The 15195-nt window shown below is 38.3% G+C and overlaps 1 protein-coding gene across 6 annotated transcripts in view; it reads left to right on the top strand.

Annotated features, from left to right (window-relative positions):
• Positions 1 to 15195, top strand: part of ASCC1 (activating signal cointegrator 1 complex subunit 1) — a 99226-nt gene that overhangs the window by 43884 nt on the left and 40147 nt on the right. For all 6 annotated transcript variants that reach the window (XM_013044227.2, XM_004769486.3, XM_045083467.1 and 3 more), the window contains exon 7: positions 2125 to 2244. In XM_013044227.2, coding sequence (XP_012899681.1) covers positions 2125 to 2244 — 120 coding nt within the window. The remainder of the gene's footprint in view (positions 1 to 2124; positions 2245 to 15195) is intronic.

Below are 15195 nucleotides of genomic sequence, written 5' to 3'. Positions count from 1 at the left end.
TCCAGAGGGTTTCCCTATGGCCTTGGTTCAGTATCAAGAGAACTTCCTTCGATAGCTTTTTTGAGAATTGCCTTTTGGTGGATCCCAACATCCTTTTGCCTTTGATTAGTGCCACATGGTTTTCAGTGACATTATAGGGATGTGTCCACATTCTTCTCAAAATTGACCAGAAAAGCCTCTCTTTTTAGAGTAGAATATCTACTCAGTGTTTACCAGAGATTTATGGAGTACCAGGTGCCGGGGATCTAGTAGAAAAGATGGATCGACTTCCTGGCCTTGGTGGGCTTGCAGAAGACTGTGCTGGTGAGTTGATTTTTAGCTGGGTTTCAGCTTGGCACTGCAAGGCCATTTCTGGTTGAAGTACAAGTCTGTGTAAGGGGTCTGGGAAGAAGCAGGATGGTGAGGTTTTACTTAACACAAAAGTAATACATGCACATGTAAAACTAATATAATATTGTATATCAGTTATTCTTGAATTAAAATAAAGTAATACATACTAGTTTTGGAAAAGTCAAAGTTGCAGATAAAAAAAATACCACTTTTAATCTTATTACCTAAAGATAATTACTATTAATGCTCTCACACTTTTTTATATGCATGTGTGTATTTTTTCAAGGTGTAATTGACTTACAGCAAAATGCACAGATCTTAAGTGTAGTTGATGAATTTTAACAAATGCATAGACTTATGTAATTTCAGCCAAATCAAAATGTTGTACATTGTCATCACTCTGTGAAGTTCCTTCATGACCTTTTCCAGTAAATTCACTTCTTCCAGAAATAACTGTTGTTCTGATTTCTATTTCCATAGATTAATTTAGCTTGTTCTTGAATGTCACATAACAAATCATTCAGTATATACATTTTTGTGTTTGACTTCTTTTGCATATATGTGTAATAGATAAACTTGTGTTTGACTTCTTTTGCATCTGTATTTTTATATTAACTTTTTAATGGGTAATACATTTATATGGTTCAAAATTTTAAAGATTCAAAGGATATGCAGTGAAGAGTTTCTTTTCCACTGCTATTCCCACCAAGTACCCTGCTCTCCTGTCTAAAGGCAGGAGATTTTAAGAGATTTTAGCAGCTTCTTTGTATCCTTCCAGAGATTTTATGTATGTACAAGGAAATGTATATGTGTGTGTACATAGATTTTTCTTACCCTGTCTTTTGCACAAATAGTAACATACAGCATGCACATTGTGCACATTTTATTAAAACCCTAATGAGTGTTTAATCTGTTTCCAGTCTTTGGCTGCTCCAAACAATGCCTCAGTCAAACCCTATGCATAAATTATTTTTCATGAGTATGAGTATGACCTATTATATCATATCAGGAAGTATGTATTGTCTGGTTCTTTTTTGTATGTGTGATAAGCCTGATCAGTGGGTTCAGGTGTGGTTAGCCCTCCGTAAGGATCTCTTTATCTTTTCTCCAACCTTCTGCTGTTAAGTTCTAGAAGCCATTGCTAATCATTGTCTCCCATCCATTATTTTGTCAGGGGTTGCAAAATGGTGATATTATATAATTTCATCATTACTTCTGCATCTATCACTTGGAATTCTTCTGTATTTGTCAGTTGGAATTCTGTAAAGAGCTTTCCTTCATCAGCTATGGTTGGATATGTAGCTGAAATTCATAATTATTTCCTTCGGTTTTGCTCCTAGAAATTGAATTGCTTGGACAAAAAAGGGTTTCTATTCTTGAAGGCTTTTTATAAATATTGCCAAATTGCTGTTAAAGATTAGTACTACTTTATGCTTCCACCATTGTTAGATGAGTAAAATGGTGTTTGCAGCTTGTAGAAATAATGAAATAAAACCCAAGAGATGAGCAACAATGTCTTTGTCAATCAGAGCTGTCATTCCTTGGATTTTTTCCTCTCAGTATAATAAACTGGTATTGACATAACTGTAGTGTGACTTTGGAAATACTTGTGTTTCTAGTTGGTGTGCATAGAATGTGTTAATTTTGAAATTAGAAGGATGGTTAGATAATACTGTTAGTAAAGAAATCTTAACAATTTCATTTTTGTAATATTTGACTCTGTATAATAACCATGTTTAAAATGGCCCTTTCAGATTAAACAGTTAGAAAAATCTAATGTTTTTTCCTTTGCAGTGACATTTCTGGGGGCAAACCCTTAGAAGTAGAGATGGCAGGGATAGAATACATGAACGATGATCCTGGCATGGTGGACGTTCTTTATGCCAAAGTCCATATGAAAGATGGCTCCAACAGGTATGTTTCTGTAATGCTTCTTTGCTTCTACCAAGAAGTTCCTAAAAGCATTCCTAGAAGTTCAACAAGTTTTGATTCCTTTTCTTTGAGATCTTATTATTGTAGAATGTGTCAGTTCTTTCTTTTTTTTAAAAAATAGGTAGCTAATATTTTAAAAGAGGAATTTGTTGCAGGAAAAAGTATCAGATAATTAATGTGATAATTATTGAGTTACTTGGATGATATATATTGATTATAGCAATCTAGTTTTTAGGAGCTCAGTGCTTTCTTCATGTTTTTCGGGTTATAGGAGGTGGGAAGGATGGCATTTTAGGATGGTGGTTGTAAAAGTGACACAATGCAGGTCTAGTGGATACCAAGACAAAATGGGGATAACTATACAAACTCTGTAGGATTATTAGGATTAAGTTTATTTATATGAGTCTTAGAACAGTGCTTAGCACATGTGGACATCATCAAAACACACGTCAACAAATGTTTACTGTTTTTTACTAGTGTTACTATCACACTTAGATCATGCTAGGGATTCTCGGTCTGCAACCCAGGTTATTTCTGAGGCTAGCCTAGGCGTCTAGAGCCATTTCCAATGTTAACACCATTTATTAGTCTAGTCAAGGTCTTCAGTGAGCAGAGGAACCAAACTTGAATTGGAAGTTTGTTTTTGTGGTCTCTTCATTAAGGCAGGATAGAACAGAACTCATACTGAACCAAAAACCCTCTGGAGAAGATCGAAATCTCTAGGCAAGCCCCCAAATTGATTTGCTTTTGTAGAGGATCCCTTGTAAGGTTTCAGTTATCTCAATTCAAATTGATAATCTCAATTATCTCCTATCTCAATTCAATTGGAAGTGAATGGAGGAAGGCAGGAAAAGACAATAGAATCAGGTGTTGTATGTGTTTGGGCCAGATTTGTCTTTCAGATACTTAACATATGCCTAAATAAACATACTAATGACCTTACCTTAAAAAGTTAGGGGCACGTTGTTCCTTTAGGACATCCCAAAACATTTCTGCCAGGTTGGAGTTTGATATCTGGTATGGATCATTCACTTTGTGTTATAAGCTATAACTATCCAAACATTTTCACTGTGCTGCTGTATATGGGGTAGATTACTTTTCAGTTTTATGAACAAAAAACAGTGAATGATAAGGTAGTAGTTCTCAAGCTTTTGGGGCATATAATCACTTTAATTTCTTAAAAATTACTGAAGGTACCAAAGAGCCTTTCTTTATATGGGTTATAGTTATCAATGTTTACCTTATTGGAAGTTAAAACTGCAAAATTTAACATTTGATAGTTCATTAAAAATAGAAACAAGATATTTTTTGTTTATGTAAATAAAATTTTTCATGAGAATTCTGTTTCCCAAACAAAAAATATTTAGTGAGAAGGTAGGCATTGTTTTACATTTTTTTAAGTTTCCATAATAGAATAGACCGCTGTGTTCTCAGATCTGCTTCTCTCTTCAGTCTGTTGCAGTATGTTGTTTTGATTGAAGTATATAAGAAAATCTGGACTCACATAGAAATGTATTTGGGAACATGAAAAGTGCTTTAATGGTATTTTCGGATAATTCTGGATATTTAGTACTACACTAAAACTTGACAAGTTATAGTTTTGAAAAGGTCATTTGCAATGGTGAACATACCATACTCTTGCATTAAAATCCATTGGTCTCTTTTGGATTTTTAAAAAAATATTTTATTTATTTATTTCATAGAGATCGCAAGTAGGCAGAGAGGCAGGCAGAGAGAGAGAGGGAGAATCAGGCTCCCTGCTGACCAGAGGGCCCGACGTGGGGCTCGATCCCAGGACCCTGAGATCATGACCTGAGTCAAAGGCAGAGGCTTTAACTCACCGAGCCATCCAGGTGCCCCTCTGTCTTTTGCATTTTGACTGGATCTTTAACCTATGCTTGTATTGGTCATTTAGAAAACATTGGTTCACTGAGTTATACAGCTGTTCCAAATGTTGAGACATTTCATTATGCAATATTAAAAATGAATTAATAACGCTACTAATTTCATCACAGTCTTTAAGTATTAGGAAGCTGCCGTCAAGCTCATGGTAGCTGATACACATTTTCTAAAATTCTAATTTTCACTTGAGAGCTTGAATTTTATTATTGGCCAAAAATACTGTTTTCCTTGAAGTTCTTTTTTGAGAAAATGTCTGTCAAATAACCAAGTCTGAATAACCATAATTTGTCTGTCAGTTGTTCTTTCAAATACAAATGGTGTTCATGGACAAAGAAACTAGCTCAGCTCTAGCTCTGACAGCCTCACACAAGTGCTTTTCCTCCCGACAGCCATCTACTTCGGTATATAGCCCAACTGCTTTATACATACTGCCAGTTTATCCCACAGGGATATTAAAAAGGCATGTATTTGAGGCCCCTGGGTGGCTCAGTCGGTTAAGCGTCTGCCTTCGTCTCAGGTCCTGTTGGGCACCTTGGTCACTGCGGAGCCTGCTTCTCCCTCTGCCCCTCCCCTGCTCATGCTCTCACTCTCTCTCAAACAAATAAATAGAATCTTAAAAAAAAAAAACAAAAAAAAACAGGTACTCAAGGCCTGAGCTTTAATAAAATTGATCATTTTTACTGTTTCATCAAGGATAAATGAAACTAGATTTTTTTTGGACGTATAATGAAAATGTACTCCTGCTAGTACAGTTTGGTGAGCTGTCTTCCTTCATGCTGAGGTGCTGACAGTTTACCCAGCATTTTTGCACCATCCCTGTAAATGCCATTGCAATGAAAAAGGCAAATAATGTCCTACAATTATTATAAATATAGTTTTAGCCTCATAGACTCCCCTCAAATAGTCTTGGGGACCTCCAAAGGTCCACAAATGATAGTGCAACAATCTTTGATCTAGGTAAGGGTTTTTGTTTTTGTTTCTGTTTTTTAAAAGATTTTACTTACTTATTTGAGAGAAAGATAGCACAAGTAGGCAGAGTGGCAGGCGGAGGAAGAGGGAAAAGCAGGTTCCCTGTTGAGCCCCATGAGCCCCATGTCGGAGCTGTATACCAACCAGGACCCTGGGATCATGACCCCAGTCTAAGGCAGAGGCTTTAACCCACTGAGCCACCCAGGCGCCCTGTGTATTATCTCTGTTTTATCTTTGCAACGTCTGTGTAAGATAGATGCTATTAGTGTGCCCATTTTATAGATAGGGAGGTTCACAGAGTTTAAGTAGTTTGGCCAGGGAAAGCCTAGACATCAAAACCATACTCTCAATCCCTAGGCCAGAATAAAGGTTTTCAGTGTGTGTATGCTAGGTTAAGTAGGATAGACTCTTTTCCAATTCTTACTTCTAGAGTAAAATGGAAAGTTGTGACCCATTTTTTTTTTTTGAAAGTGGTAAAATTTGCATAACATAAAAATCACCATTTCGGCCATTTTAAAGTATATGATTCCGTGGCATTAAGGACATCAATAACATTGTGCAGCTATCACCACTTTTAGTTCCAGAGCATTTTAATCACCCCAAAAGGAAATCCTATACCTTTCAAACAGTCATTCCCCACTGTTCCATACCCCCCTATTCTCCTCTCCCCAGCTCCTGGCACTAAATCCACTAATCCACTGACTGTCTCTCTCTTTTTGTTCATAGTAGTTTAAACCTTACTGTTGTGGAACTGAAATCTGTGCTAGCCTTTAGACATACAGTTAACATGGTGCTATATGGAAAATTTAGATGGGATTGTAGCATTTCATTAAATAATACAGTGAGTTTTTCCTAATCTATAGCTTCAAGTCTGTTTTAACATACAGATGTCATAGGCTCCACAGTTTTAATTTACTCTATTCTTGGTGGCCCTAGAAGGAAAAAGAGAGGTCACTGGAAAGAGATAATAAAATCATTACTTTGAGTTTTTCCATTGGATATCTTTACCTTTTGCTTTAATGGTTAGACCCTTCATTCTATAGGAGGTCTTCAAGTGTAAAGAATATAGGGTTTTGAGATTGGAAGAAAATAAGAGCTGTAGAAGCTAGATGGCTTTTGAAGACAGTGCTCAGACATAATTGGTATCCACATGAATGGAACAGTGGGTACTTCAAAGGTAAATACACCCATTATTTTCCCGTAGATCCAGCCCTTACAAATTTTGCACACTTACTGTTGTCAGGGCTTTGTAAATTGAAAGGTCTGAAGACATAGCCACTGAATCCAATGGTGTAATCCACAAAGAACATTTTTTAGTAATTCCCATCTCTCTTACTGCCTTTTTTTCCCCTATTATACATTCCTCTTTCACAAGGAGAGACATGTTTATGTTATTTAAAAAAGATTTGTGAATTTCCATCCTCAAATTTGTGGGAATTACTAAGAGACTTAAACACCTCTTATTTAATTCAGTTTTAAAACAATTTGAATGCCTCCTTTGTGCAAGGTGTTTGGGGAGGCTGTGCAAATTGGTACAGAAAGGAACATTAAATCTTTTTGCTTGTTTATATGAAGAGATACTACTCAGTGCAGGAGGCATGGGAGAGAGGCCATGTATTAAAGATACATTCAACTTTCTTTGTATGATTTCATATAGTTTAATCAGAGATTCCTTCCCTTAAACTGACTGAATGTGAAGCCTGACATTTAAAAGGATGGAACCACTTAGATCAGATTTTTCTTCTGGAGACTTTGAGCTGGGGCACTGTAGGTTCACTTAGTAATGCATTCTTGGGTTTGGTAAAGCATGACTGGGTGAGGAATTTGCGGCAATGTTGTACTCATTACTTAGTAGTCAGCTGTTGCTAAGATTTAAGTATTGAAGAAAGTGGCTCTTCTGTTCTGTCTGGTACCGTCACATGAGCTTCCATCCTTGCCCCTCGAAGAAGAATGGCTTCCTCACATTTTGCTGAGAACAAAAAGTAACTCGGCGGCTTCCTTCCTTTTTCCCCTCACAGTCTACCTGCTCTCATCACCGTGCCCCACTCAATTTCATTCTTTTCCTGAAGAATGGCATACATTATCTCTGATGAGGCTATAATCTCTTGTTCTGCTCTCATTCCTTCTTACCTCCTCAAAGACCTGCCTCCACCAGCTATTCCCCCTTGCAGTGCATTGCTAGTCTTCTTTTCCCTCAGGCATTTTTCAGATGCCCTGCCTATGAGGCATAGTAGACTCCTAGGGCTTCCATCTTGAGGAGGGCAGATCTCAGAGTACACTGGGGTGAGGGCTGTGGTTGAGATTCTAGGGGCGCGTAGACAGGCAGCAAAACTCTGCTCATGTGTGGGCAAGTTCTGTAAAGGAAGGCTTCACAGAGGAAGTTTCTCTGCTGAACAAGGAGTTGGCAGGCCAAGAGAGTAGCATTTTAGGAAAAGGGAGTAAGTAGCAAGTGCAGATCTAGAAGCACTATTATATGCCATGTAAAGGAAGCTGGATTTTCATTGGTTATTTGTTTATTCAGCATGAATTGATTGAGTGCCTGTTGTTTGCCAGGCACTGTGGTAAGGCTGTGAATACAGAATGGTGAATAAAGCCAGGCGTGGTCATTATCCCTATGTTGTATGCAGACTGATGGAGGAACATTTGCTAACAAATAACACACAAATGTATAGTAAACCCTTGAACAACATGGGTTTGAACTCCACTAGTCTACTTATATGCACGTTTTTCTTTCTTTTTTCTTTAAAGATTTTATTTATTTATTTGACAGACAGAGATCACAAGTAGGCAGAGAAGTGGGCGGAGAGAGAGGAGGAAGCAAGTTCCCCTCTGAGCCCGATGCAGGGCTCCATCCCAGGACCCTGAGATCATGACCTGAGTCAAAGGCAGAGGCTTTAACCCACTGAACCACCCAGGCGCCCCCATTTTTTCAATAAATACAGTATAGTACTATCAATCTATTTTCCTTAGGATTTTATTAATATTTTCTTTTCTCTAGCTTAGTTTATTGTAGGAATACAGTATATAATACATATAACATACAAAATACGTGTTAATGAACTCTTTATGTTCTCAGTAAGGCTTCCCATCAACTGTAGTCTGTCAATAGTTAAGTTTTAGGGGACTCAAAAGTTAGCCATGGATTTTCAACTGCACAGGGGTCGGTGCCTTTAACCCTTGCATTGTTCAAGGGTCAACTATAATTGCAAACTGTGATAAATATGAAGCAGAGGGAAAATGATGCTCTGTTACAAGAACTATCATAGCAGTGTTGACTGGGGGAAGGGCAGGGTCAAGAAAAGCCTTTCTCAGGAATCAATATTGAATTGAGATCAAAGAAGTGAGAGTTTGCCAGCAAAGGAGAGGTGGGAACCCACCTGTTTGTTGTTCTAGGCAAAAGAAAATACAGAGCAAAAGCCCTGAGGCAAGAAAAAGTCTAGCAGATCACAGCTATGGAAGAGGTAGGGTAACCTGAGAGGGCCACATGAAGGAATTAGAGGGGCTTGGACTGATAGTGGCACTAGATAAAAGAATGAAGATTAAACAAGAAGAGATCCATATCAAGATAAATCTGAAATGGAAATACAGAGCACCAAAGACAGATCTTAAAAAGAAGTCACCCACAAAGGGGTTACAGTTATAAGGAACTCTCAGTAGCAATAGTGGAAGTCAAAAGATAGCAGAACATTTTCTACAGAAAATATTGGTGAACCTGAAATTGTGTACTCAGAAAAAAACAGTCTTTAAGAACAAAGGTGAGAGGGGTGCCTGGGTGGCTCAGTGGGTTAAGAACAAAGGTGAGGGGCACCTGGGTGGCTCAGTGGGTTAAAGCCTCTTCCTTCGGCTCGGGTCATGATCCCAGGGTTGTGGGATCGAGCCCCGCATCGCGCTCTCTGCTCAGCGGGGGGCCTGCTTCCTCCTCTCTCTCTGTCTGCCTCTCTGCCTGCTTGTAATCTCTGTCTGTCAAATAAATAAATAAATAAAATCTTAAAAAAAACAAAAGAACAAAGGTGAAATGTGGGCACCTGGGTGGTACAGTCAGTTAAGCATCCAACTCTTGGTTTTGGCTCAGGTCAGTCCTGAGATTGAGCACCGCATCCGGCTCTGTTCTCATTGTGGAATCTGTTGGAGATTTTCTCCCCCTCTCCCCAGCCTGTTCATGCTCTCTCTCTCTCAGATCTTTTAAAAAATGAACAAAGGTGAAATGAAGACTGTTACAGATGAACAAAAACTCCGAGAATTTATCACTGTGAGATGTCTACAGTTAAATAATGTATAAAGGATATATTTCAAGAAAAGGAAAATGAATCCAGAGTGTTTGAGGTGCAGGAGGTTAGTTTGAGATGTAGAAAAGAATTGTAAATACATAAAATGCAGACATCGTCTATACAAAATAATTATTTTATAGTGGGGAGAGTTTTTTAAAAAGATAGAGCTAAAAATAAATAAAAACTTAAAAAAGAGAACATTAGTCAGTTAACATAAGTGTCAGCTAAGAGCACTGCAAGTCAAGACTGAGGAGAATTCTGGAGTTAACATATTCTAGTTTTTTTTTAATTATTTGGGGGGATGGTATTAAGATATTTCTTAACTTTGTTAAGCTAACTGCATACAGTAAAAATTTAAAAGTAAACCTAAAAGAACAAAGGAGCAAATATTAATTTATAAAAAGGAGCAAGAAGCATAGGAAAAAGTGGGATGAATATTTAAACATAAGATGATAAGCAGAATTAATATCAAGCACGTTAGGCTTAGCAGTAGAGAGGACTGTTATATAATAATAAACAATTTACGAAGATGGTATAATTTTTAACTTGTATGAATACATTAGAGCCACCTCAAAGTTGATTTAACCAAATTTGTGTAATTAATTTTTTATTGGGGAGAAATTACAGATTTCTATTACCTACTTCAGATGCAGTGGCCAGGGGAGGCATCTCTAAGGAGTTGACATTGGAGTTTAGACTTAAAAGATGCAAAGGAGGGACGCCTGGGTGGCTCAGTTGGTTAAGCAGCTGCCTTCGGCTCAGGTCATGATCCCAGCGTCTTGGGATCGAGTCCCACATCGGGCTCCTAGCTCAGCCGGGAGCCTGCTTCTCCCTCTGCCTCTGCCTGCCATTCTGTCTGCCTGTGCTCGCTCTCTCCCTCTCTCTCTTTGATAAATAAATAAAATTAAAAAAAAAAAAAAGATGCAAAGGAATGGTAGTAAGAGTATTTTGGGCAGAGGGAAGAGCAAGTGCAAAGACCTCGAGAAAGAGCATGGTGTGTTTCAGCACTTAAAGACCAGGGGAGATAAACAAGGGAGATGAGGCCAGAGAGGTAGACAGAGACTTGATTACACAAAGTCTAGACAGTTGGTAAAGAATTTGTATTGTTTTCCTAGGTGCATTGAAGGGTTTTAAGCAATCTAGTGACATGATCTTTCATTTTAGTATATGTGCTGCCGAAGTGAGCACATGATCTTTCATTTTAAAAAGGTAATGTGTGGTAGAATGGATTAGAGGGGGATAGAATACAAGTGGAAAAATCAGGTCATACTACAATCCAGGCTAGAGTTGAAAGTAAGTAGCCAAGTTAGAGTGATGACAATGATGAAAAAAAATAAAAAGACACCATCCATTACAGTAGCACCAAAACCCATAAGGTACTTAGGAAATAACTCTAACAAAGTGTGTGTAAGACCTTTTTGCACAAAATTATAAATTATAAATAAATTGAGACATTGTTCAAGTTCATTGATAGACTTAGTTTCATAAAGATAGTAGTTTTCCTCAAATGGTTCTATATAAATTTAATGCAACTATGAGACTACATATATAATTGAAATGAAGAGGCAGGAATGGGAGGGGGAAGTATTTAAAAGTCATTATAGGAATCCAGGTGAGAAATAAGACCTGAACTAGAATAGTAGTGACAAGAACTGATATGTAGATTAAAAAAGAGTGAACTTGGGGCACCTGGGTGGTGGGTTAAGTCTCTGCCTTCGGCTCAGGTCATGATCTCGGAGTCTGCTTCTCCCTCCCCCTCTGCCTGCCTCTCTGCCTACTTGGGATCTCTCTCTCTTCAAATAAATAAATTCTTTAAAAAAAAAATAGTAAACTGCTTGATTGGGCAGTTTTCTGAAGGTGGAGTGTAGGAGTTATGAATATGATCCATTGCAACTGAGCTGTTAATCTCAGGAATACAAAGATGAATTCAGACCAGGAAATCTAATAACATCCAACTCAATAGATCATATTTAAAAATGATATCTAAATACATGTCTAAGAGGTTTTGATGAAATTCAGCCTACTGTTTTTCATTAAAAACTTTCAGAAAATAGAAACATATTGCCTAAAATAATAAATATCTATCTTAAGGCAGAAGCTAGCAATCCTATTGAATGGTTATTCGTTGGGTTTATCATTGCCATTATAATCAGAAATAAAGCATGATTGCCTGTAATAACCATTACTCTTAAACACATTGTTCAGAAAGTTCACATTAAATCCTAAACCATAAAACAGAGAGCAGTTGAAGACAAAAATTGCCATTGAGGATAACATTACAGTCTACTGAAAAGCTCTACAATTGATAAGACATCAGTTAAAGTGCTAATAAGTGGTTGGGCAAAAATAAATACCCCAAAATAAATAATTTAATACTGACAAAGTAAACACCATAAGAGATACACAAATGGGTAAAATGACCCTTGCCTGAAGGACCTTAAATCTCCCTAAGCACTAAACTATTAAGAGAAAACACACAAATTTTAAAAATAGGAGAAAACTAAGTAGATGTTTGATTAGTGACATGAGGAGTTCCCTGCTAATAAAGCTATAAATTAGGACAAAATTTCCAGAAAGCAAACTGGCACTTTTATTTTATACTTCTTGCACTTGCTTATTTTCCCTATAGGAATTTTTGTAGTGGAATCTAATCAGATCTATGGACAGATCTCTCTCTGTGGGAGATATCCATTCCAGTATTGCATGTAGCAGTATATGCAGGAAACATTCTAGAGAAACATCACGATGGGGCACCTGGGTGATTCAGTGGGTTCAGCCTCTGCCTTTGGCTCGGGTCATGATCTCAGGGTCCTGGGATCGAGTCTCATATTAGGCTCTCTGCTCAGCAGGGAGGCTGCTTCCTCCTCTCTCTCTCTGCCTGCCTCTCTGCCTACTTGTGATCTCTGTCTGTCAAATAAATAAATAAAATCTTTAAAAAAAAATCACAATGAGAGGAGTGGGAAATAAACTATGATCTATAGAATAGAGAATACTGGGGATCAGCTGGGAATGATGGCTGGAAAAATGGGAAATATTCACTGTAGAGTATTATCTGATGAAAACAGTTTACAAAACAATTTGTAGATATACATTTACTTTTCTCTCAAATGTGGGAAAACAGAGCAAAAGAGAAATAAATTATTTAATGTCAGTACATAAAACTCTTATCAGTGGTTCTTTCCAGATAGCAAATGATTTTTTTTTAAGCTTATCTGTTTTTTGTTTTTGTTTTTCTTTTTGTTTCAATAATATTGGTATAATAGCCAAGTGTTACTCTTGCTCTGGTTTACTTGGCCAGGTCAGTGTCAGTAGTAATTAGCATGTGTGGGAAGTGGTAGCATTACAGTTGACCTCGCTCTGACTGTGAAGCCTTTGCTCATGCTGAGGCTAAGAGGGGATTAAGGACAACTGGAGACAGACCACTCTTGAGAAGTTTGCTGAAAAGATGAGAGAAGTGTACGTGTATGTGTGCACTTAGAGATAAATTCCACAGCAGTGCAGCCTGACATATCTCTGTACCATCTTTGAGTTTGCCATCTTCCTTTCACACCCAAGCTGCTGCTGCTTCCTTTTTTTTTTTTAAGATTTTATTTTTAAATAATCTCAACACCCGATATAGGGCTCGAACTCACAACTCCCGAGATCAAGAGTTGCACGCTGTACCGAGTGAGCCCGCTAGGCGCCCCCTGAAGCTGCTGCTTTTTGCTTTGTTTTCTTTTTAAAATTTTAGGCTTCCGTGGGTTAAGTGAAAGTCAGCTGGCTCCCTTTCCCCTGCACTGCCCCTCTCTGTGTTCCTCCCTAGTAGATGGTAAGCAGAACAGACGCTACTGAGAGTCATTGTGTGCTATGCATATGATTTTATACAAATAGGACCCATATGGGTTAACAGTCCATTCATCTTATGCCATGTAACCTAGAAGTTACTTTTATGTCTTTGTGTGTAGATCTTATCAAGTACAGCTACATTTATCCTTCTAAGCCGTAGCCTGTATGCTGTAGGACCTACCTTCTTAAAAATCTCCCACCAGAAATACAAATCAAAACTGCAATGAGATATCACCTTACACTTGTCAGAATGGCTAAAATCAACAACACAAGAAACGGCAGGTGTTGGCAAGCATGTGGAGAAAGGGGAATCTTCTTGCACTGTTGGTGGGAATGCAAACTGGTGCAGCCACTCTGGAAAACAGTATGGAGGTTCCTCACAAAGGTAAAAATAGAACTACCCTACGATCTAGTAATTGCACTATTTCCCCAAAGAATACAAAGGTATTTTTCCTAAAGAATGCAAAAATACTAATTCAAAGGGGTACATGCACCCTGTTGTTTGTAGCAGCATTACCAACAACAGCCAAATTCTGGAAACAGCCAGGTATCCGCTGATTAATGATGAATGGATAAAGAAGTTGTGTGTGTGGGGAAAGTGGGTGAGGGGATTAATGAGTGCACTTGTGATGAGCACCAGGTGTCATATGGAAATATTGAATCACTGTATTTACACTAATATTACACTGTAAAGTGACTGGAATTTAAATAAAAACTTAAAAAAGGAGTGAGAAAAAAATCTCCCATCCTTTCATATCATCTTATGAATTAATTCATAGTCCCTAGTCGGCATTCAAGGTCTTCCAGTATGAGATAATCTTCCAGTAAGACCAACTTAATATATTTTTTTAATGGTTTATAAACATATATTTTTATCCCCAGGGGTACAGGTCTGTGAATCACCAGGTTTACACACTTCACAGCACTCACCAAAGCACATACCCTCCCCAATGTCCATAATCCCACCCCCTTCTCCCAACCCCCCTCCCCCCAGCAACCCTCAGTTTGTTTTGTGAGATTAAGAGTCACTTATGGGGGCGCCTGGGTGGCTCAGTGGGTTAAGCTGCTGCCTTCGGCTCGGGTCATGATCTCGGAGTCCTGGGATCGAGTCCCACATCGGGCTCTCTGCTCAGCAGAGAGCCTGCTTCCCTCTCTCTCTCTGCCTGCCTCTCCATCTACTTGTGATTTCTCTCTGTCAAATAAATAAATAAAATCTTTAAAAAAAAAAAAAAAAAGAGTCACTTATGGTTTGTTTCCCTCCCAATTCCATCTTGTTTCATTGATTCTTCTTCTACCCACTTAATTCCCCATGTTGCATCACCACTTCCTCATATCAAGGAGATCATATGATAGTTGTCTTTCTCTGCTTGACTTATTTCGCTAAACATGATACGCTCTAGTTCCATCCATGTTGTCGCAAATGGCAAGATTTCATTTCTTTTGATGGCTGCATAGTATTCCATTGTGTATATATACCACATCTTCTTGATCCATTCATCTGTTGATGGACATCTAGGTTCTTTCCATAGTTTGGCTATTGTGGACATTGCTGCTATAAACATTCGAGTGCACGTGCCTCTTTGGATCACCACGTTTGTATCCTTAGGGTAAATACCCAGTAGTGCAATTGCTGGGTCATAGGGCAGTTCTATTTTCAACATTTTGAGGAACCTCCATGCTGTTTTCCAGAGTGGTTGCACCAGCTTGCATTCCCACCAACAGTGTAGGAGGGCTCCCCTTTTTCCGCATCCTCACCAGCATCTGTCATTTCCTGACTTGTTGATTTTAGCCATTCTGACTGGTGTGAGATGATATCCAACTTAATATTTCAATTTGATCTTCCACTACCTTGCACTTGGCCCAAGCCCAGGCCTACTTCTCATCTTTTTGCGTTCACCTGCTGTCTTTCCTTTCTTTCTTTCTTTTTTTTTTTTTTTTGGCCCCCTGCTGAGCAGAGAGCTGGATGCGG

Source organism: Mustela putorius, unplaced genomic scaffold (assembly GCF_011764305.1).
Source record: "Mustela putorius furo isolate JIRA1106 unplaced genomic scaffold, ASM1176430v1.1 tig00000698_pilon_pilon_pilon, whole genome shotgun sequence".
Lineage (NCBI taxonomy): Eukaryota > Metazoa > Chordata > Mammalia > Carnivora > Mustelidae > Mustela > Mustela putorius.
This window is presented reverse-complemented; position numbering and strand designations above follow the sequence as displayed.